The 20,944-nt window shown below is 54.9% G+C and overlaps 2 protein-coding genes across 2 annotated transcripts; one reads left to right on the top strand and one right to left on the bottom strand.

Annotated features, from left to right (window-relative positions):
- Positions 1–3,524: 3,524 nt before the first annotated feature.
- SRMS (src-related kinase lacking C-terminal regulatory tyrosine and N-terminal myristylation sites) lies at positions 3,525–12,235 on the top strand. The gene is made up of 8 exons (XM_056353397.1): positions 3,525–3,880; positions 6,036–6,157; positions 7,020–7,186; positions 8,128–8,266; positions 8,732–8,890; positions 10,740–10,921; positions 11,099–11,255; positions 11,633–12,235. Exons 1-8 carry the CDS (start codon positions 3,525–3,527, stop codon positions 11,824–11,826), a joined length of 1,476 nt encoding a protein of 491 aa, XP_056209372.1. The 3' UTR covers positions 11,827–12,235.
- Positions 12,236–17,309: 5,074 nt separating this feature from the next.
- On the bottom strand, positions 17,310–20,503 carry PPDPF (pancreatic progenitor cell differentiation and proliferation factor). The gene is made up of 5 exons (XM_056353402.1): positions 20,351–20,503; positions 19,075–19,165; positions 18,153–18,230; positions 17,888–17,984; positions 17,310–17,683 (listed from the first exon to the last, which is right to left on the bottom strand). Exons 2-5 carry the CDS (start codon positions 19,127–19,129, stop codon positions 17,572–17,574), a joined length of 342 nt encoding a protein of 113 aa, XP_056209377.1. The 5' UTR covers positions 19,130–19,165; positions 20,351–20,503; the 3' UTR covers positions 17,310–17,571.
- Positions 20,504–20,944: the final 441 nt, after the last annotated feature.

Here is a 20,944-nt window from a genome sequence, read left to right as displayed (position 1 = left end):
TGACTGTCTTCGAGCCCCTCAGCCCCTTGGCAGCCTCCCGAGGTGGGCTCTATCCTCGCTGGTGGTGACAGACCAGCAGTCTGCCGAGATGCCGCTTTCTTCCGCAGTCCCCAGGAAACGGAGAACACCTGAAGCTGCTTTAGTGTCCCTGTTTCGCTCCGCTCTTCCCACGCAACGCTGCCATTATCTGCCACCCCTTGCCTGAAATGTCCCATGGGCACCTAACCGAAACAACTCATTAAGAGGCAAAACCTTTCTCAAATGCACCATGGTGCCAGGAAGCATCTGCAGAAGTCTTAAAAAAAACCCCAAACAAACAACAAACATGAAATGCAAAACAACCCCCCAGCCATCTTCCCATGCCAACAGAAAGGGCAAGAGGAACCTTGGGGCCCTGGCGAGCACCGTGGGGACTGGGCTTGCAGTCCCTGCCAGCAGCGAGGAGGTGAAGCCAAGGCTCGCGGAGGTCTCCTGGCAATTTGGGTGCTTTGGGATGGGGTGCCAGATGCAGCAGACTGCGGCCACCCACAGCGCCGTGACCAGCCGTTGTGCTTTGCCAGTCCTTGGGTAACCAGTGGGGCATCCTCGGTTACGTGCCCCTGCGAGTGACCTACTGTTACGTGCCCAGTGCTCAAAAACATTTTCCTTGGCCTGACCAGCATTCTCCACCTTTCTGCCCCTTTAGGGTTTTAATTGGATTTATGCTTTTCTTCCTCCCCCCACCCTGCAAAACGCTCTTTGCTAGAAAATGTATTTTGAGTGTAAACGTAACAGGACCTGGAACAGAACCTCAGATAATTAGGTGCAATGGCCGCGCTCATTAGTGGAGGGGAGCTGCTGGTTTCTGTCAATTAGTTTGGGAGAACACGATGTGCAGTATTTGACACATGGATGAATGCAAAGTGCTGTTTGTGTTTATTGCTCCCAGGTGCTCTGCAACTAAACCAGGACTGTGTAACCAGCTCTACGGAACAGGTCTTATGGTTTTGTTGCTCTTCAGACGGGCTTTTTAGTGGTGCTAGAACTGAAGTCCCTGTGTATCCACCATAGCCCCAGATCTGTGGACAGGTTGGTTTTTAATACATCCTTATAAGCTGGTCACAGGGACTGAAGAGAAAATACTTGATCCATCAGATATCTGTGCCTTCCTTATCTTTCTCACTTTTCCTGCACCCTCCCACCTTCCTTCCCACAGTACAAGGACCAGAAACTTTTATGAACATGCTTTCTCTTTTCTTCTTGTTTTATTTTTAGGTGTTTTATAGTACCAAAGGGATTCAAAGCAGCAGGGATGCTCCTGGAACTTAATAGGAAAATAAAAAAAAAAGATACTAGAAAAAGGTTGTGATTTATCAGCTATTTCCTGGCGTGGGACTCTGAGCTGTGCATGGGTCCTGTGCAGACACGGGTTTGCAGTGATGAGTGTGTGTTATGCATGTCTGGGAAGTTCAGCTCAGAGGCAGTATTTAGTCCTCAGGGATGTTTGTCATTTTGAAGTACTCTTTCATTTAGGTGCAAATCAAGATCCAAAGCCTTGCGTGTTATAAATCAGCTGCACTTGTCTATCGCTTGTACCACTGAAGAATCTAGTCTGGTAAAGGTCAATAAAGGTAAATCAGTCTCCACTCTCCTGCAGAGCAGAAGTTTACAAAGTCCTCATTCAAAACAGTAAGGCATAAACATTCGGTGCTCGATCCCTTCGGGTAATCTCTAAGTGCATAACCAAACAGTCCATTTTCCTCCTAATGGAGTGTGACGTGAGGAGCAGACTTGTCAGGAGCACTGCAGAAGGACAGCAGAGGGGATGTCCCTTCCCCATGTGTTGCAAACCCTCCTGTGCTTCATCCCCTCTTTCCCTCCCTGTGCCAAAGAGGGAAGAATGCACAAAGAAATCACACATCCCTGCGTGCCACCAAGGGCGAGGCTGTGTGCTGGGCCGGTGGGGAAAGATCTTGGCGGAAATACCCATCTATTCAGGTGCTGCTTTGGTAAGTAGGGAGTAGAATATTTTATTAAAGACTCCCTTTTTTCCTAGTTGCCATCTGTGCAGCAACACGAAGGGCTCTGTGCTCCTGCCCTCTGCCCTGGGCTTCTTTGCCTGGGAGAGGGTGAATTGCTGACTCCCAAACCCAGATATTGAAATCCACCTTTTGCAAGTTGTTTGGGCATCATGGGGCACCCAGGATGCAGGACACAGCAGGCCTCGAGCTGCTGACCATGCAATGGGTCCTGTTTGCTCTTTACACACTACACGGTTGCAGTCTGCAGCCTAGACCCCTACAATTAATTTTCCATCTTTTTCTTTAAGCAGCCTCTTTCAAAACCCAACCGCACACCCAAAATGAGGTACCCAGACCAATTACAAGCAGAGGAGGATCGAAATAATGGGCTCAAGGCCAGGAGCGGAGTTGCCAGGCACAAAACTCCCACTAATTAGACAGAACAGTTAAATGATAAAACCCAAGCAGGGGCTGGGGGGTCTGGAGTTGGGAGTTTCTCACCGGAGCAGTGATCTTTGGGTGGCTTAAAGTGCGTGTGCAAGATGTGAGGTGGAGATCTCGGTCCTTTGCCGATGCCTGCGGTCGCTGGGGTTCAGCAGGGCAGTGCTAGCGTGTCTGTGTCCGAGCAGGACCAGGATGGTGAGGCGCGTGGGTATGCTGGTGCAGCTGCAGCCGGGGTTGTGTGCCAGGGCTCTGCTCCGGACACCACAGGTGCCTGGGGCTGGTCCGCACCCTGCATTGGACAAGGACCTCCTGATGCTGAGGGGCACCCATCTCTGCTGGAGGCTGAGCCAGCACCAGATCCTGGTGGATCTGGGAAGTGGATTCCCTAGACATCCTCTGCAATGGGGAATTAGTGGGAGGAGGCAGATACTTTAGTGGGTTAATCCTGGGAGGTCTTTGCAGACCAAAAGGGAAAAGGATCTGGTGTTATAAACTCCACAATATCCACCCAGCAAATACACAAACCACTTCAGATCTCTCTTAAGGTTTACTTAATTCTGTTTTAAATCTCTCACATTTGTGCATGCAATTATTTTCCTATGGAAAAAAAAATACCCTCCCACACAAGTGAGATCAAGACTATTAGCTGGAGCCAGCCACTTGTCACAAGAGCTGCTTGAAGAACAGAGAGCTGTGTTTACCGGTGCTCTGGTAACAAGCAGGAGAGCACACTTTAAAACAATAATTAAAAAAAAAAAAAAAAAAAAAAGCCATTCTCCTTCGAGAGCGGTGAGGCTGGCTCCAGCTGTGCCTGTCTCCCAGATGTGCCCGTGGGTCTGAGCGTGGGACTCCTGCCTGCAGACTCGTCCCACCTGCAGACTCGTCTCACCAGATCAACCAGTTTCACTTTCAGAAATAGGAAGTTCGCCGGGAAGGGCCAGCGAGCACCCAGACGCGTGCGAGGGACGCGGGACAGCAGCATGAGCCTCCCGGCCGGCAGCATGAGCCTGGGATCGCCCTGTCCTCCAGCCTGGAGAAGCGCGGTGGCATAGACCACCGCATCCACTGCCTCTGCCAGGGATGGAGCAGTTTGTACGGAAGCGTTTGACCTTCCTGACATCATTCTGGAACAAGCTCCGTCCCCGCTCCGTGCCGGAGAGCTGCTCGCTGGGGTATCTTGGTTCTGATTCCGTTTCGCTGCACTCTGAGCCGAACTCCATTTCCTTCATCCCCAAGTCGTCTCTCTTTATCGCTTTATACGCTTTCACAGCCCGGAGCGCGGAGGAACTGAGCGTAAGTGCAGGGGACAAACTGCGTGTCCTCAGAGAAGAAGGAGAGTATGTCTTCGCCCGGCGGCTGCTGGGGGAACCGGCCATGGGGTACGTTCCTGCTGCGTATGTGGCCAGCCTCAGCCAAGGCACCTCTGCTCACCAGCCGTAAGTATCTGATGCTCCGGACCTGTAGCGGGATGGATGCTGGACAGGGTAGCATGTCCCTGCACAGGGAAAGGCAGCACTCACCCTCTGCGACAGCAGGGAGCATGAGTTCCTTGTCCCCTACTTTAGCCATCAGTGGTGGTGGGACCGGGTGGGGATCTGCCCTCCTCCGGGCATCCCTGCCATGAAACTCCTGCAGCTCCCAGCAGCGGGATGAAAGTATTGAGCACAGCAAGGGCTGAGGGGTGTGTCAAAGGGCAGAGATGCTGGTCCCCCTTCTTGGGTGCATCACCCTTGCACACGATAGGGTGGATCTGGGCTGGCATGTGGTGCGATGTGTGAATGGATGCAGCTACGGTGCTGAATAAATGGGCTTCTGCTTGCTCCAGCACCTCTCCCTCTTGCCTGCATTAAAGGGCATGCAGCAGGGAGGGTGGGAGCTGGGGAAGCTTGTACCTGAGCCCTGCCAGCTCCAAAGGGCTCAGGAGCATGGGGAGAAGCAGTTTGGGCTGGGACCTACTAGGAAGCCCAAAGCTCTGTAGCTCCAAGCCATGGCGGTGGTGCTGCTCTCCAGCTCCTGCTCATTTGGGACTGGGGGCTCCCTCCCCGTCAGTGCCTCTCCCACCTGACACGGAGCTTGGCTTGATGTCTCAGCCTTCTCTCAGCTGGGGAAAGCCCAGGCACAACGTTGCATAAGGCAGCCTGGTCCTGACACGCTAGGCAAAGCGCCCCGAGACACTGCTGCTCCCTCTGTACCAGGCCCTGAGTCACGGGGAGCGCATGGACGGGGTGGGTGTGATCACCCTGCAGGCTCCCCCCTGTGCTCACCCTGTGCTGCCTGGGGGTGGGGGTAAAGGAAAGGAGTGGGGGGAGCCTGGGAAGGGGCCTGGATGTGCAGGGGCAGTGATTGCAGCTGGCGGGATGGGAGACACCCTCCCTCCCTCACCTACCTGCACGCGCTTTGCAGAAAGGCAAATCTAGTCTGGTTTGCACCGTACTGGGACCGCATCAGTGAGGACCGTGGGGTCAACTCGCTGCTTCAGACCCATTGCACAGAACACTTGGGCAGGCTACAGCTGAGTGTGCTGGTGTGTGTGTGCATGCCCAGCCTGTGCCCAGCCCCATCCCGAGGACAGAGGTGAGGGGGATGCCACAGGGAGGGCGGTTGGCAGCAAACGTGCAGGGCTTTGCAGCCGGAGCAAGCTGCAAGTGCACAGACTCTGCGGAGCCGCAGGTCGGAGCTGGGTGGTGATTTGTTCAGCTGCTGTAACCCCATCACATATAATTTCCTGCACGGTTTCCCAGACACTGGCGATCCCAGCTAATGATGAAACCTTCGGTTTCTCACATCCTGGCTGTGTCAGGCTGGGTGAAGCAGCCCCTTCCCCACGCTGCTGTGCATCCCGCCGAGTTGGGACCTGGCCAGCCAACCTGCCTTTTCTTGCTGGAGATTTGGTGATGAATCTCGGTGCTGATCGGGCACAGAAGAGGGGTTTGGCTGGGTCCTTCCTCCTGACTTGGTGCTGCTGAGGTCCCCAACCAGTGCTACCATGTCTGGAGCACCGAAGGGCAATTCCCAGAGATGTTTTCATTGATGCAATTCGCTCACGCGCTCTGAGAGCTGGTTGTGTCCGTGAGCTGCATGTCAAGAAACACAAAGCGATCCTGTGCCTGTAGCTGTTGTTCTCGTAGCAGGACACATGGGTGCAACCCCACCAGAGCATCTTCCACGCAGCACTAGGTGGTTGGTGTTTTATTTACTGCAGGCTGTCAGCCCAGGTGCTGCACCAAGCCACACTGTAAACCTCCTGATTTTGGGATGGAGCTGAGACCTGGCCAGCTTGATGCACTGGTGACCAGCCACTTCTGGAGGAAATAGTTCACAGTCAGCAAGCTGCAAGTGCCTGCAAAACTAATCCAAGGAAGCAGCCCTGTTGCAGGCTGGCAGCAGTGTGCGTGGCAGCCACATTCACAGGCTCTGAGGCACCCACGGGCTGCTGTGCCACTCGGTTGGTGGCTGCCAGGGATGGGCAAATGGTGGGAGGGAGCTGCTCGCCCCCTGGCCCAGAAGGTGCAGAAGCCCCTGGGACAGATGCAGCCCCATGTCTGCACCATCTCCTTGCACCACGCTAACCCCTCTCCTCCCTTCCCCCAGCTGGTACTTCAGCAAGATCAGCCGAAATGAAGCTGAGCAGCTCCTCCTCTCGCATCCCAACCAGCACGGCTCCTTCCTGGTCCGGGACAGTGAGAGCAGCAAGGGCGAATACTCTCTTTCAGGTAATTTTGTGGCAATTATCCAGAGAAAATTAGCGCAGGGAAAGGAACCAGGCTGTTCCTTAGGGGCAGCTCCTGGCTTGGTCATCACAGGTAGAAAAACATGGAAATGTTTAAAGCAATTTACAGCATCTTGTTAAAGTGAGAGGACTGTTTTCTAAAAGCGTGGGGAAAGCTAGTAGATGCAGATACGGATTACTGAATTACTGTGGCAAAGGAAAGTGCTTTGCTCCCATCCAGGGTATGAAAGCCATAAATAATTCACGGAAGCTTAATGATGGTTTCATGGCACTGACTCCTAGGATTTCATTCCAGTGGCTTTTGTGATCTGAGGGTTGTCTAAGAATATGCTGCCACTCCAGATTACCAGGGCCTGGGCTGCTCCCACATACGGAAATCTGAGTTTGGGGGGGGGTTGGACCAGGCAGTGCTGTTACAATCTGGTCCAGATCCACATAAAAACAACCCCAAGAAATTCACAGCAAACCCCGCACCCTGCCCATCGCCCCTGGGTGGTGGCGTGCCTGCAGGAGGCCCAGCCGCTGGTTTATCCACCTCGAGCAGCAATGAGCTCCGTCGCTCTCCGAGCAGTGCATCTGCCTGGGGAATCATCCTTGCTAATAAAGCATCACCTCTGAGGTCCAAGCAAGCCCCACTTGCCCATGGTAGGAGTCTTCTGAGCTGGGAGGTGGGAGCAAAAGGGCTGGTGGGGAGTGGGATGTAATACCCCAGGGGTGAGTTGTGTTGCTTTAAGGTGAATTAATAGACAGGCTGCCTGGAGAGGAGAGGGTGAGAGTCAGCAGGGAGGGGGGAAAGAGCCGCGATTGCACAAGCTGAGTTTTACCCACCCTGGGCTTCCCCGCAGTGCGCAACCACTCAAAGGTCAGCCACTTCCGAATCTGCAAGAGCCCCGGAGGCAGCCTCTACATCCAGAAGGGGCATACCTTCCCCGACATGGAGGAGCTCCTCGCCTTCTACACCCAGCACTGGAAGGTCATCCAGAGCCCCCTGCTGCAGCCCTGCAGCCCCGCGGTGCGTACACCCGGGGCACAGCTTGGCCAGGGGCCCAAAGGTGGCCAGGATGGAAAAAAGGAAAGAGAAAAGAGAGAAAAATAGACATTAGTAGTCTGTCTATTTGGGATTTGAGCTTTATTAAGTTAAATTTAAAATACACCCTTAGTAAAGCTGGCAGCTTCACCTTTTATCAGCCATGTTAAGGCCAGGTAGAGCACTTGTATGGATTTTTGACCAGTCAGAACGCATAGGCTTTTCTGAAATGTCTTCTCCACCTCAAAGACAAGAAACCACATTGTTACAAATCCCTTTGGATCTGGAAATACCCGTGCTTCCCATTTTTTCCATAGCATATAATAAGACCACATTGCTTTTATATAGCTTTCATGCCAATTACTGTGGCACTCATAAATCCAATTAGAGTATTAATCCCAAATTGCCAACTCATTTCCTGATTAGAACTCCATCCGCTGGTTATGACTTAGAAATAACAATTAAACATGTGAATAATCCAAGAGTAGAACTGAAAGGTGCAAGATAAAATAAATGCTTAATGAGCTGAAATCTAAATCAGCCATAATACGCAATCATATTCATTTACTCATTTTTATTTATTGGTGGAAATGGAGAAGAGCCACCTCTGAGGTCTGATGAGCAATGAATTATGACTTGAATTCCTGATATTTCATATAGTCTCCAAAAATCTCCCCCCTTGCATACATTGCCTCCCAGCAGAGGTAATGCAGAGGATGCCCCCCCCCTCCCATGCTTTGTGCCCCAATGAACATTTAGCAGATGGAAACGCAATGCAACCCTGGGGCAATGCAGGTCATGGAGCACCATGTCCTGCTCACTCCTCCGTAGGCACCAGGCCTTGGTGGGCACCAGAAGCTGGTGTAGGCACCATCAGCAAGTCCTGCCCAGGCGGCTGGTCCGAGCATGCAATGTCCATTCTGCAGACCCCCCCTGAGAGGGATGGCTGGGAGCGCCCACGCTGGGAGTTCACGCTGCGGAGGAAGCTGGGTGAGGGCTACTTCGGAGAGGTGTGGGAAGGACTGTGGAGGAACACAGTGCCGGTGGCCATCAAGATCATAAAAGGTAGGTGGAGGAGCAGATGTGGCCAGTGGCCAGCTGGGTCTCTCATTCACTGCCACATCGTTCACCTCCTTTTGTTTCCCAGTCCTGTTGGCCTCTGTGTCTGTCTTATCAAGCAAACTGTGGTAGGACCTGGCAGGAGGCCACTGGACGATTTCTATGGACCCACCTAATCTTGGGCTGTGCCTTTATAAAATGGCTCTGCCCAGTGGGTTCATGGTAAGCTATGTCAAATCAAGTCAAATGGGTTTGTGATGTCAAGTCCTGCTGGGGATATGATCCTGAAAATGGGATCCAAAGCCCTGTGGAAAACATCTTGGGTATTTGGATCTGAGACATAGGGTGTGCAGACACGAGCGAGGTGGGCTGTTAGGAGTAAAAAGGTCCTCATCCCAGCTGGAGGTGCTGAGCTTCCAACATGCACATGAGAAAGTAGCTCACAACCGTCATGTTGGCTTTGTTCCCTAGCTGACATGAAGGCAGAAGACTTCACCAAGGAGATTCAGAACCTGAAGCGCCTGAGGCACGAGAAGCTGATCCAGCTGCACGCTGTCTGCTCACTGGATGAGCCCGTCTATATCATCACTGAGCTCATGCGGAAAGGCAACCTCCACAGCTACCTCAACAGTGAGTACCCATGCTGGCACCATGGGGAGTGGGCTCCCGGGGCAGTGCTGCTCCGCAGATACTTTCTGTGACCCAGAATGGCCCTACGAATCCGAGTGGGGACCCTAAGAGAGCAAAAGTCTAGGTTTGGGTCCTGTTTAGATCAGTGGTAACGCAGAGCAATCCATGGGTACTTAGTGGAGATGGTCTTGGGTGACCCCAAGACCTAAAGACACAGTGCCATGATCCTTTTGGTGTCTGTATGGGCTGGGTATCAGTTCCTGGGAGGGCAAGTGTGTCGGTAGGTACCTTCATCCCTCCTTCTTATCTCACCCATGGTCTGCCACCTCCCACTAGTGCACAGAAACCCTGTGGACATGTTTCATAGAATCACAGGATGGTTTGGGTGGAAGGCACCTTGAAGACCATCTCATTCCACCCCCCTGCCATGGGCAGGGACCCCTCCCACCAGCCCAGGTTGCTCCAAGCCCCATCCAGCCTGGCCCTGAACCCTGCCAGGGACGGGGCACCCCCAGCTGCTCTGGGCAGCCTGTGCCAGCGCCTCGCCGCCCTCACAGGGAAGAATTTCTTCCTCGTATCTGATCTACATCTGCCCTCTCGCAGTTTAAAGTCTTTCCTCCTTGTCCTGTCACTACAGGCCCTACTAAAAAGTCCGTCCCCACCTTTTTCACAAGCCCCCTTTAAGTATTAAGTGTATGTAAGCTTGGGCAACTCTGCCTTCATGAGGAATGAAATGACCCGTCCCCCAGGCCAGCAGCATGGCTCTGTTCATGTGCAGAGCTAGCAACAGGTCACAGGCCACCCATCACCAGCCATCAGTTTATTTTTCTTGGCCTTTCTTTTCCTGACCCAGTCATCAGTCTTGAAGGGAAACAAGACAAACCACTCCCACCAAGACCTGTTCTTCTGCTGGGTGCACCCCCCTCCTCCCCCACGCTGACCTCGTTTTTGGTTGGGGCTCCAACAATATTTGGTGCCGGAGGAGCTGGAGCTTGCAGGTAGGACAGGTTGAGAGGCCCAGCTGGAGATTTGCATGGCAGAAGGTCACCTTCAGCTTTGAACAAGACATGGATGTCCACATCTTCATTGCAGCACAGGGTGCTCTTCATAGTGCCAGAGAATCACAGAATCATTTAGGTTGGAAAAGACCTTTGAAATCATCCAGTCCAACCGTTAACCCAGCACTGCCAAGCCCACCCAAGTGCCACCACTAACCCATGTCCCTAAGTGCCACATCTACATATTTTTTAAACACCTCTGGGGATGGTGATTCCACCATGTCCCTGGGAAAGCTATTCCAATGCCTGACCACCCTTTCAGGGAAGAAAGTTTTCCTCATACCCAACCTAAACCTTCCCTGGTGCAACTTGAGGCCATTTCCTCTTGTCTTATGGCTTGTTACTGGGAGAAGAGACCAATGCCCACCTCACTACAGCCTCCTTTCAGGCAGTTGTAGACAGCAGTAAGATCCCTCAGCCTCCTCTTCTCCAGACTAAACGCCCCCAGTTCCCTCAGCTGCTCCTCATAAGACTTGTTCTCTAGACTCTTCCACCAGCGTTGTTGCCCATCTCTGGCAAAGAATGTGCCCCTCCAGCACATCTACGTCCCTCTTGAAGGGAGGAGACCAAACTTCTCCCTTCAGAGCTCACCCCAGTCCCATCCTGAGGAGCACATGGCTGTGCTGAACTTCCCACACAGTACCACTGGACAGTTGGGCAAGACCTCCAGTACAAGGTTTTATATGTTCCCCTGGTCCCACATTGCTAGCACAGGGTCTCCTTACAAACCAGAACATCCAAAATAGATGTTGCTAGGTTGCCCCCAACACTTGGATCATCTGGGTTAACAGGTCCTGAAGGGAAGTCCCTGGGCACCTCCCACCTGCTCAACATCGCCTGCCAAGTGGCGGATGGGATGAGGTATCTGGAGGAGAAGCATATTGTCCACCGGGATCTAGCGGCCAGAAACATCCTGGTGGGAGAGGAACTCACCTGCAAAATTGCTGATTTTGGACTTGCCCGGCTCCTCAAGGTTGGTCAGTGGGATGCTGTGATCCCCCCCCCATCACCCCAGGCCACCAAGCTGCCCCAAGCTGCAGCCACGCCCCCTGCCATCCCCTTTTGCAACCCACAGCCCCGGCAAAGCCCCAAAAGCAGCATCTGTGTTCATCATACCACCCCTCGTGACCCATCTCCCCTTGCTTTTCAGGATGACATTTATTCCACCAGCAGCAGCACTAAAATCCCCGTTAAGTGGACAGCCCCGGAGGCAGCCAACTACCGCACCTACTCCCTCAAGTCTGATGTCTGGTCCTACGGGATTCTGCTCTATGAAGTCTTCACGTATGGACAGATCCCGTATGAAGGTAGGGCTGCCAGCCCCATCCAGTGCAGCTCCATCCAGAAGCCAGGCAGCTTGCCCATGGTCCCCAAAAGCCAACATGGCATGAATTGTTATCTTGTCCCTTCCACGAGGGATGTGGAAGCAGCTCCTAGAGCACGAATAGGTTGTTGTCCACTTTGGGGGCTGCTTAGAGGGATTTTCAGTGCTTGCAATGTGGGTGTAGGAGCTGGAGGCAGGAAGGTGGAGTGGGCTGGATGATCTCTCACAGCCTTTCCTCTACCAGCCTCATGGTAGAGAGACACCAGCAGTGCTGGCTGACATCTTGGCCCACTGCAGGTGTACCTTCAGGGCATCCTCTGGGGATGTTAAGATTCAGGAGCATCTTCTCCTTCCTTGCAGGAATGACAAACCAAGAAACCGTACGGCAAATCACCAGGGGCTACCGCCTTCCCCGGCCCAGCTCCTGCCCTCCCGAGATCTACAGCATCATGCTGGAGTGCTGGAACGGCAACACAGAGGAGCGTCCTACCTTCCTGGCCCTGCGGGAGAAGCTGGGCTTCATCTACAGACGGCTGCTCAGCTCCCTCTCCTGAAGGACCCCTGCCCACCATCCTTCCTGCACAAGCCCACCCAGGCCAGCTCTTACCAAGAAGCTCCTTCCTTCTGGTTTGCCCTCTGACAGGGCTCCAAGGAAAGCACTTCCCCCCCCAGAAAACAGCCCATGGTCCCTCTCGGTCAGGATGCAGGGAGGTGGCCAAGGGAAAAGGCAACGAGTTGTGAGAACTCCTTGCCAGCGCTTGGCTGTGTAGCAGTCTGGAAAAGCCCCATGGTAGTGAAGGTATCACCCAGAGTTTACATCTTCATTCAGCCAGTAGGGTGGGAGGTCCCTGCTGCTCCCCACGCCAACGTGAAGGTTTGCAGATTTTTGTTCAGTTGAGGCTCCGCTTGATTTTTCTTGTAGTGTGTGTCCGGTGTATTTATCAATAAATGTGTGTGCATCCATCCTCGAGTCCTCGCAGGGCACTGCTGGATGCTCCACCCTCGCCACGCTGCTCCCCTCCCTGCCCAGCAAGCAATGGTTTGCAACCAGTCCCACTCTTGCAAACACATATATAACTCTTTGGTCTCTGTGCATCCAGATGGGCACTAAACCTTAGTGTGTGTCTGCCAGCCCTTTCCCAGGCAGCAGCCCGGCTTGCACAAGGATCCTGCGCAGGCAGCTCCTGCCTGGGCTGCTCCACTCTGGCTCCTTGCCTTGCTCACCATCGTGTAGTTATTCCAAGAGAAATGTGTTTCTGGGTTCATACATTTAATGCCCCCTTAGCCCAGGTGCGGGCAGCAGAGGCAGCACTCAGGAAAACACTGTTTCACCCTGTTTTACTCCTTATCGCATCTATGGTGCAAAGCCAAGAGATGCTCCCCCAGCTGCTCGCCGGTCCCCAGGCCTGGCATTATAGAAGGACCTTAACCCGCCCAAGCTGGGGTGGAGCGGGGGGGGGGGGAGCATTTGCTCCAGCCAAGTACCTTTTGCCCCCCTGCTCAAGCCCACTCAGAGGCCGGGCTGTCCTTGGCAGCAGCGGAAGCAAAAAGCAGCAGTGGGAGCAGTGCCAAGGCGCCAGGCTGGTGCAGGCAACCTACTGCGGCCACACTGGGGGCACCGGTGGCAGGGAGCACGGCGTGCTGCGGGTGAAAGGCAGCCTGGCACGGCCAGGGCTGCCTGGCTTTGGGTTTTCTCCTGACAAGCCCATTTTGCCTGTTTGCAGGAGACGGGGTGACCGGTCGCACTGAAACAACAGCGGAGTTGGAATATACGAAGTTAATAAAGTTTGTGCAATACCCCCCCTGTCTGAGCAGCATCCGTGCTGTGCAAAACAGCAGAAACAAGTCTGGCTGATAATTGAGCGAGTCTTTGTGCACAAGGGGCCTGGAAAAGGGAGGTGGGAATGTGGTTTTGGTATGCAACAAATTCTGCTCCAGCCACGCTTCCTCTGAAGCCGGAGCAAGGGCAAGGCAGTAGCTGAGCCCTCAGGAGCTGCAGCCGTGCCCGGGAAAGCAGCTCCGGGCTAGAGTGTTCACAGCTGGAAAAAGCAAGAGGTTGGGTTTGTTTGGACATATTTGCAAGAGGAAACCTTCATCTTGCAAAAGCATTTCACAGGCTGATCAAACACCCCAGCAGAAAGCACACACATGCACGGCCCAGATCCCCTCGTACAAGAAACTGAAGACTGAAGCCGAGTGCGGCGGGTGACAGGTTCATTGCATGCCAAGAAAGAGCACAGACACGCATGGTGCAGGTATGGCAGGGCTGTTGCAGCCATAAGAATATTAAATTTGCAAGTCTGATTGCCACCAGATGGAGCTAAAAAATTAAGCAGGAGAAGGGGGTGTGTGGGGTGCTGGGGCTGGTGTGGGGAGCAGCAGTGCAGGAGTGGGGTCCCTGGAGAAGCCAGCGGGGTGGCAGGGCTGTAGGAGCCCTCCTGCTTGTGCTGGCCCCATCAGCCACATGCCCCAGAGCAGCTCAGGCTGCTGTAGCAATGTCATGATGGGTGGTGTGGAGGGGGGGGACATGGCGCTGCCAACAGCAGCTTTTCTTTCCTCCTCCTTAGCTGCATTAGAAGCGGATCTGCTGCTTGGGTTTGCCCTCCAGCACGGTCTGCTGGCTTTTGGCATTTCTCTGAGTCATTATGTGCTTGAAGTAGACAGAGTTGTGGGAGGGAGCCAAGGATTTTCTTATCTCCCAGGATCTCAGCCTGGGCAGTGCACTGCAGCATCCCCCCAGAATCAGAGCCACTATGGGGTCCAAGCTCTTCCTAAAATCCATCCCACGAAGGCAGAGCTGCCAGGGTCCCCAGTCCTTTCTGAACCCCACCAGAATGGGCATTGCAAATACTGTTGTTAAAGGCATTTGCCTGCTCTGGTTTCAGCCTGGCATGTGCCCTGTTTGCAGATTCAACTTGACCGACTGGCATTTGCAAACACTGTCAGGCTAACAGGATGTATTTGAGCTGCACAGTCTGTTTCTATTTTTAAGGTCCCACATTGGCCTTTGAAGGGTGAGGGGGAAGCAAAGCTGCTGGAGGGGAAAAAAAAATAAAAAAATCCCCAAGCAGCACGAGGAAGGCAATGAAAGGAAGTATTTCTCACACGGCTGCCGTGGGAGCTCCTCCGAGACGGCGGGGTGGCACAAGGGCTGCTGCTAGGGCCGAGAGCGAGCGGAAAGCACCGGCTGTTTTTTGCCAAATATGTGAGTTAATCAACAGTCAAAACACGGGGTCTCGTCACAGGGCACAAGGTGGGGGTGGAGGAGCAGAGGAGGCGATGTCCGTCCCGGGGGGGGGGTTGGTGCCATGGGAGGTGGGTGCTTGGCCCTCCGAGAGCAAGCCCAAGGGCAAGAGGGGATGCGCAGGGAGGGGTATAGCATGTAAAGAGCCCCTTTGCTTGTTTTGTTTCTGTTGCCCAATGAATCCCTGGCTATCTCATCCCAACGGGCAGTACGATGACCCGAAACACGGGAGATGAGCTGGAATCAGAATTGTTTGGGTTGGAAAAGGCCTTTAACATCATCATTAGCCCAGCACTGCCAAGCCCACCACTAAACCACGTCCCTAAGTGCCACATCTACGCATCTGACTCCACCACTTCCCCAGGCAGCCTGTTCCAATGCTTGACAACCCTTTCTGGGAAGAGATTTTTCCTAATATCCAGTCTAAACCTCCCCTGGCACAACTTGAGGCTGTTCCCTCTTGTACCATCACTCATTACTTGGGAAAAGACACTGACACCCACAGCAGTGGGAATGGAGACAAGACAAAAATAAATGTGCCCAGCTGTCGGGTGCTTTTCCTGAACATGTCTGAGAGCTGCAAAGGGGCAAGAAAGGCCCCAAAAGCACCAGGCAAGCAACCAAGGCAATGCCTAGGTCTTTGCTCTCAGCCATGCGATGAAGGTGCCTGGGAGTGCAGTCTGCGGGGCGACCAGGCTCTCCCTGTTTTTTCACCCCAGCAGAGCAGGAGCCCAGGTCTGTGAGTCTTTACATATGTTTTAAAAAATCCCCTTTAACTCAGCAGGGCTTTTCCAAGCCCTTTTGCTCTGCTGGACAGGGAGCTGCTGGCATCAGGGCAGCCACTCACTGCTGCTGTAGTTACTGCTGTAAATCCAACCTGCCTCACAGCAATGTGGGCATGAGTTTAACCTCCACGCAGTGTACATAAACAGGATGAAGGAGCATCAGTGTGCTGGTGGCATCGCGGCAGGCAGCCAGAGCAGCTCACCCAGAGCTGGGTCAGCCCAGGGAAAGCGCCCAGCTGAAAACCAGGGACACAGGATTGGTGCCTTTGCTCTGAAACAGCCTGTCCCAGGGTGCCTGGGGACATTTGCTGGGTTGGACCCTCTGCAATCACAAGACCAACAAGCAAATATGGCAATATTGACTTTACCTTTGTGTATCTACACTTTAATCTGCAGGCCCTGAGGTTGCAGGCTTGGAAAAAATATTTGTTTCTCCAAAATGAGGGGTTTCTGCTGGGAACCAGCAGCAGATAAGACCCCTTTGCTCCTCCGGGGCATCCCAGGGGTCAGCAACAGCCGAAGGGGCTTGCCAGGGCATCGCAAGGTCCCAGAGCTGTGTGCTTGCTGGTATGAGCCAGTGCCACAGCCACACTTCCCAGCTCACCGGCCAGACAGTGTGCCTTGTCTTGTCTTACTCAGAAATGATTTTTTAAAATTATTTTCTTTTGCTTGATTTACCTGCACTTTGTGAAGTTTAAAGGCTGCCCCATGCCTCCTGTGATACACAGCCACACACGCGTAGGTGCAGACCCCCAGCAGTGCCAAGCAGCCGCGGTTTGCTGCCTGGCTGGAAGCCATGTCAGATCAGTGGTGGGGTGATGTGCTGCTGTGGACACGGAGGTCACCCACAGGGTGCTGGAAGCCTTTGGGGATCTAAACCACGTGCCCAAGGCTGCTGGCCCTGGGGACCCCCCCATAATCATTCCTTTTGGATGCATATGCTTACACAAGGGGGAGCGGAGGGTCCCAGTGCTGCCCTAGCCCCTCCTAGGGACAGGGGAGCCAGACCCTCTGCCCTGAGGACAAGGACTGTTGCCTGGAGATAGAGAGCCCAGGGCAAAGCTTACACAACACTTTTTCCCTATCAGAAACAAGAAGCAAAGCTGGAAGTGACCCCGGATGCCTCTGGGGCAGCGACACAAAGCAGAGCAGCCACCTCAGCTGCTCCCTGGGCCAGGCAGTGGGGAACTTTGCCTTTGCCCCGGCTCACATGGGATGCCAGCTGTACAACGCCACTGCTCAGAGGTCCTGCAGCACCTGATGCACACAGGGACTGTCCCATACCACGTGCTGGGGCTAAAAACAGACCAAGCAGGGATTTGGCACCTTTAAATCAGCCCCCACCAGGGTTTTGTTTGCCTCCAGCAGGACCCTTGCCCCTTTGCATGCAGGCACCTGCAGGCTCTTGTTTTCTCAGTGCTGTATCAAGCAGCACTTCCCAACTATCAGGCAGATCACAGAAGGGCCAAACAGCCAAGGTGACCCATTCAAAGCAAAAAATCAGCCAAAACAGTCCTCAGGGCACTACAGCTGATGGGCCAGCTGGGCTCCAGGGCTGCCCAGCCCAGCATACCCCAAGCTGCCATCCACACCACGAGTTCCAGCCTGACATCAGGCCCATTAAACACAAACCCTGAGCAAGCCTCCTCTCTTCCCTCATTAATTCTGCACCCAAATCCTTTTTCCAGCCCTGACCAGACCCAGGTACTCACTCCTACCCCAGAAGGCACCAGAGCAGGTCAGGGCAGCAATGTGCTTGGGGAGCAAAACAAGTTCAGCGCCAGCAGGGACAGGCTGTGCAGCCAGCTATGGAGGAAAGGGTGGGGGAGGCACTTGCAGCATCACCACAGCCAAGCCAGGTCTTGCTGACATGCAAAACACACACGCACCAGTGAGTCACGCTGGCACAACTGCGCCATGCAGCATTGCCAGATCCTGCTGCTGCGGTCAGAGGCTGCACCACGTCCTGGTCCAGCCCCACCAAACCGGCAGATGAAGAACAACCCACTGAGTTTTAAAAGGCTGCTCAGGTTTATTAGTTGTCATTGTATGAGTACAAGGTAAATAAAACATGTTACAAAGTCCGTGTGGAAAGGGCGTAGTTACATTGAGAAAGAGTAAAAAAGGCTGGTACGGGAATCGTCAGGGGTTTGCTGCACTTTCTTACAAAGCAGTGCCTTTGCCTTGGAGCAGCCAGCCTACTCTATGGGGGGGGATGGGGGGGGGGGGGGGTCTGTGCCCGCCGGTGTGGAGAGCAGCCGCTGACCCACTCATGCCGAGGGCCCGGAGCTGGGCTCGCTGGCGTGACGCCTCCGTCCTGCTCCTTGGGCTGGCACCAGGCCACATGCCATTGGTCCCGTTGTCACACGCAGTGCTCCCAAGCTGCAAGACAGAGCAAAGAGAGGGTCAGGCATTCCCTTATTGCTCTGCATTTATTTTTGCAGCAAAGGAGTGGGTGCCCTGGACATGAGGACATCGCTCACTGGGCGAGGATGTGCCTCAGGGAACACAACAGGGATGTCCCCAGCTGCCCTGGGTGCTGTGTTGGTGCTCCCGTGTCTCATCTCCTCCAAGGACCGCACTCACCTCTCTGGGGACTCTGACACAGTGGTCATGGCTGGGTGAGTAGTCTTCCCGAAGAAGAAGCTGGCCCACCAGTGGCCAGGGTCAGACTTGGGCAGACCTGGGGGGACAGTGTGTGCCAGGGCAAGGCCAGGTCAGTGCGAGTGCCCTGCCACCACCCCAGTCTCATCCCATAGGAGAGGCTGGGTCACCTCCAGTAAGATTTGTAGTGGAGGGGCTGGGTGCAATGTCCCCGCCATGGCCCTGAGCTGGGGCTGGTGGCACTTACCCGGGGGGTGGGGGATGACCTCCCCAGAGTACTCCGAGCTGCCGCAGGAGCTGTTGCTGGATGTGGAGCTCAGGCGCTCTGTGGAGAAACCACTCTCATCAGAGCCACCAATGACCCTTGGTCACACCACGAAAAGCAAAGCATGGCCTTGGTGTGGCCATCCCTGGGGGTGATGTGGCTCAGCCTTATCGCTATCTCGCTCCAGTACTTGCCCAGCTTCCATGCCAGGTCAATAGAAACCACTAGGAAGGGAATACTGGTGAGATTATGAGCTGGGCAAAAGCAGGTAGCAGAAAAGGACCTGAACACCCTTGTAGGAAAGCACTTGCAACCCCAAGGACACTATTTAATGGCTTTGCATCTGTATGCAACACTTGGCAGGCCTTTGCGGGTGACTTGAGGCCAAGAGGATGCAGATTCCTGCATGTAATCCCTGCAGTTTCAGACCAACTGCTAGAAGCCTGTTACTTGTTTCAGCTCAAGGGGAATACTTTTAATTCCCTCTGATTTAGGCAATCCGTTAAACCAGAAAGTCTTTCCCCTGGAGAGGTACCAGTAGCTACCATTGCCCAGACTGGTTTTGCAGCTCATTTCCACAGCACAAGTGCAAGATGCATTTGAAGCTGCCACCTCCCCTCCCCCACAGCCTTCCTAACAAGAGATTGCAAGACCCATCTCCAGCTGGTACAACTGGGCAGGGGCTGCAGTGGCCCAAAGGAGGGTCCAAGCAGCAGGAGGGGGGGCTGCTGGGGGTCCCTTTTCTCAGCAAGGAGCCCACCAGGTCTCGTGGGGCTTCAGCTGAAGGCAGGCACATGCCTGAGCTCAGCTTTTTCGCTGCTGGAGCCACATCCCACCGAGCCTGGCAGCGCACCCTGCCCACTTGTCCACCGGGCCCAAGCACCCCCATACCCTGTGCCCTTACTTCTGTAGTAGGTGTGCGTCGCCATGAGCGAGCCGCTCGATGGGATGGATGCCATGGTTTCTTGATCTTGGTTCTTGTGCAGATCTAAAACCTGCAAGCAAAGGGGCAGCTGTCACTGTGGAAGGGCTGCAGCATGCTCCCCCCGCCCCCCCCCCCCCCCCGAAAGCTGCAACAAGAGTTTCAACGTGTCATTTCCCAAGAGATTTGGCACGCACACCACCTTCACCGCGGCACTGTGCTGGGTACAGGGCTAGTGCTCACAGTGCTCAGTCTGCTTCGCATCTGCGGCTGTAGGGTTCTGGCTCAGCGCTTCGCGCAAAGCCAAAATAACTTGCTCCAAGCACAGAGCACAGGCCTGGCGAGCCTGCACAGCACCTTCCCCAAAGCCCAGACAGGGATTTTTGCCTCCTTGCAGAAATTCAGTTCCCCTCCTTGTATCAACAGTTGGGAATTATGAAGTCTCAGGCACAGATTGCATAAGTAGCAAAGGAGTGTTCAGTTTGGGGCACGTGCTGAGGATTTTCATGCTTGATGAACTTAAAGGTCTTTTCCTATCTAAATAATTTTGTGATTCCAAGGGGTTCCAGGCCAGCCTGGCCCCAGCAGTGCCTCTACCCGTGCCAGGGGCAACCCTACCTGCCCTGCTGGCACAGCCCTCCTCTGGCAACCTCCAGTTCTAGGGCAGGCAACAAAATTCCTCCCCTCGGCCCCCAACATGACCAGTTCCGAGCGGGAGCTGCATTATTCTCCTGCTGGTACAAAGCATCTTCCGGCTAGGAGGCTGACACCCCCCATGCCCCCCCCCCCCATCTGATCCCTTCTTCAAGCCATCAAAGGAAAAGCTCAGCCGGCCCCAGGCGCCAGCCGCCAGCAGCAGCCGCAGCGCCCCGGGCCTGCGGGACACAGAGCCCCCCGCCACCCGCAGGAACACCAGCAGCACCGACCCCCAGGGCTGTGAGCCAAGTACGGGGGAGGCACCCAGCACCCCCACCACCCACCGGACGGCCAGCTCCTCCCCAGCTCCTGATGAAGCTTTCCCTAGTCTAACGATGCTCCCACTTGTTGGGTGCCCTGCTCCAGAACGTCCTCCACGCACCCACGACGCCGTTAACGCTGGGTGGGGAAACTGAGGCACGGCGCCATCTCTCAGAAATTCCACCCCACAGGGACTCGGTGCAGCCCCCTCCCAAACCACCCCCCGCCAAACCCCCAAACTGCTATGAGCTGCCCCCTTCCCTCCCCGCTCCTCGGGGCTGCACTACCGGTCGCAGCGCACCTGGGCTGGGCAACGGCGAGGTCCGGCGGGCGGGCACTAGGGCCGCGGGGGCCGCTCGGCGCCGGCGGCGCCGCCCGGGGAACGCAGCGTCCGCTCCGCACCGCACGGCCTGAGCCGCGGTGCTGCCGCCCCCGCCCCCGCCCCGCCCTTATAGCGTCTCTGGCCACGCCCCCCCGGCGCGGCGCCAATCGGAGTGGCCCTCCTTCGCGGAGGGGCGGGGCGAGGGGCGGTGGGGGCGGGCGGGGGATGCGCAGCGCCGAGCACCGACGGGGCGGCCGCTCGGCTGCGCGCTGCGCCGTTACCGGGCGGGGGGGCGACGGTGGGGGGACGGTGGGGGACACCCACGCCCCCCCGGGAGCCCATTGCAGCGCCGCACGGAACGCTTACTGTTGTCTCACACAGGAGCGAGCAGATTTAAAAATTCAAAGTAATTTCCTTATTATTCATTTGATGTTCCTTGAATGTAAGAGTTTGCTTAGCCCGTGCGGTGGGCTGGCACAGCACCGCCGTTTGAGCAGGGCTTGGAAAGGTCCCATCTTAAGCAAGTGCTGTGGGCAGCGTGATAAGTCATGGCCACCACACACGGTCTAACGC

The sequence above is a fragment of the Falco biarmicus genome, chromosome 10 (genome assembly GCF_023638135.1).
Source record: "Falco biarmicus isolate bFalBia1 chromosome 10, bFalBia1.pri, whole genome shotgun sequence".
Lineage (NCBI taxonomy): Eukaryota > Metazoa > Chordata > Aves > Falconiformes > Falconidae > Falco > Falco biarmicus.
Note: the sequence above shows the minus strand (reverse complement) of the source record. Positions and strands in the feature narration are given on the sequence as shown.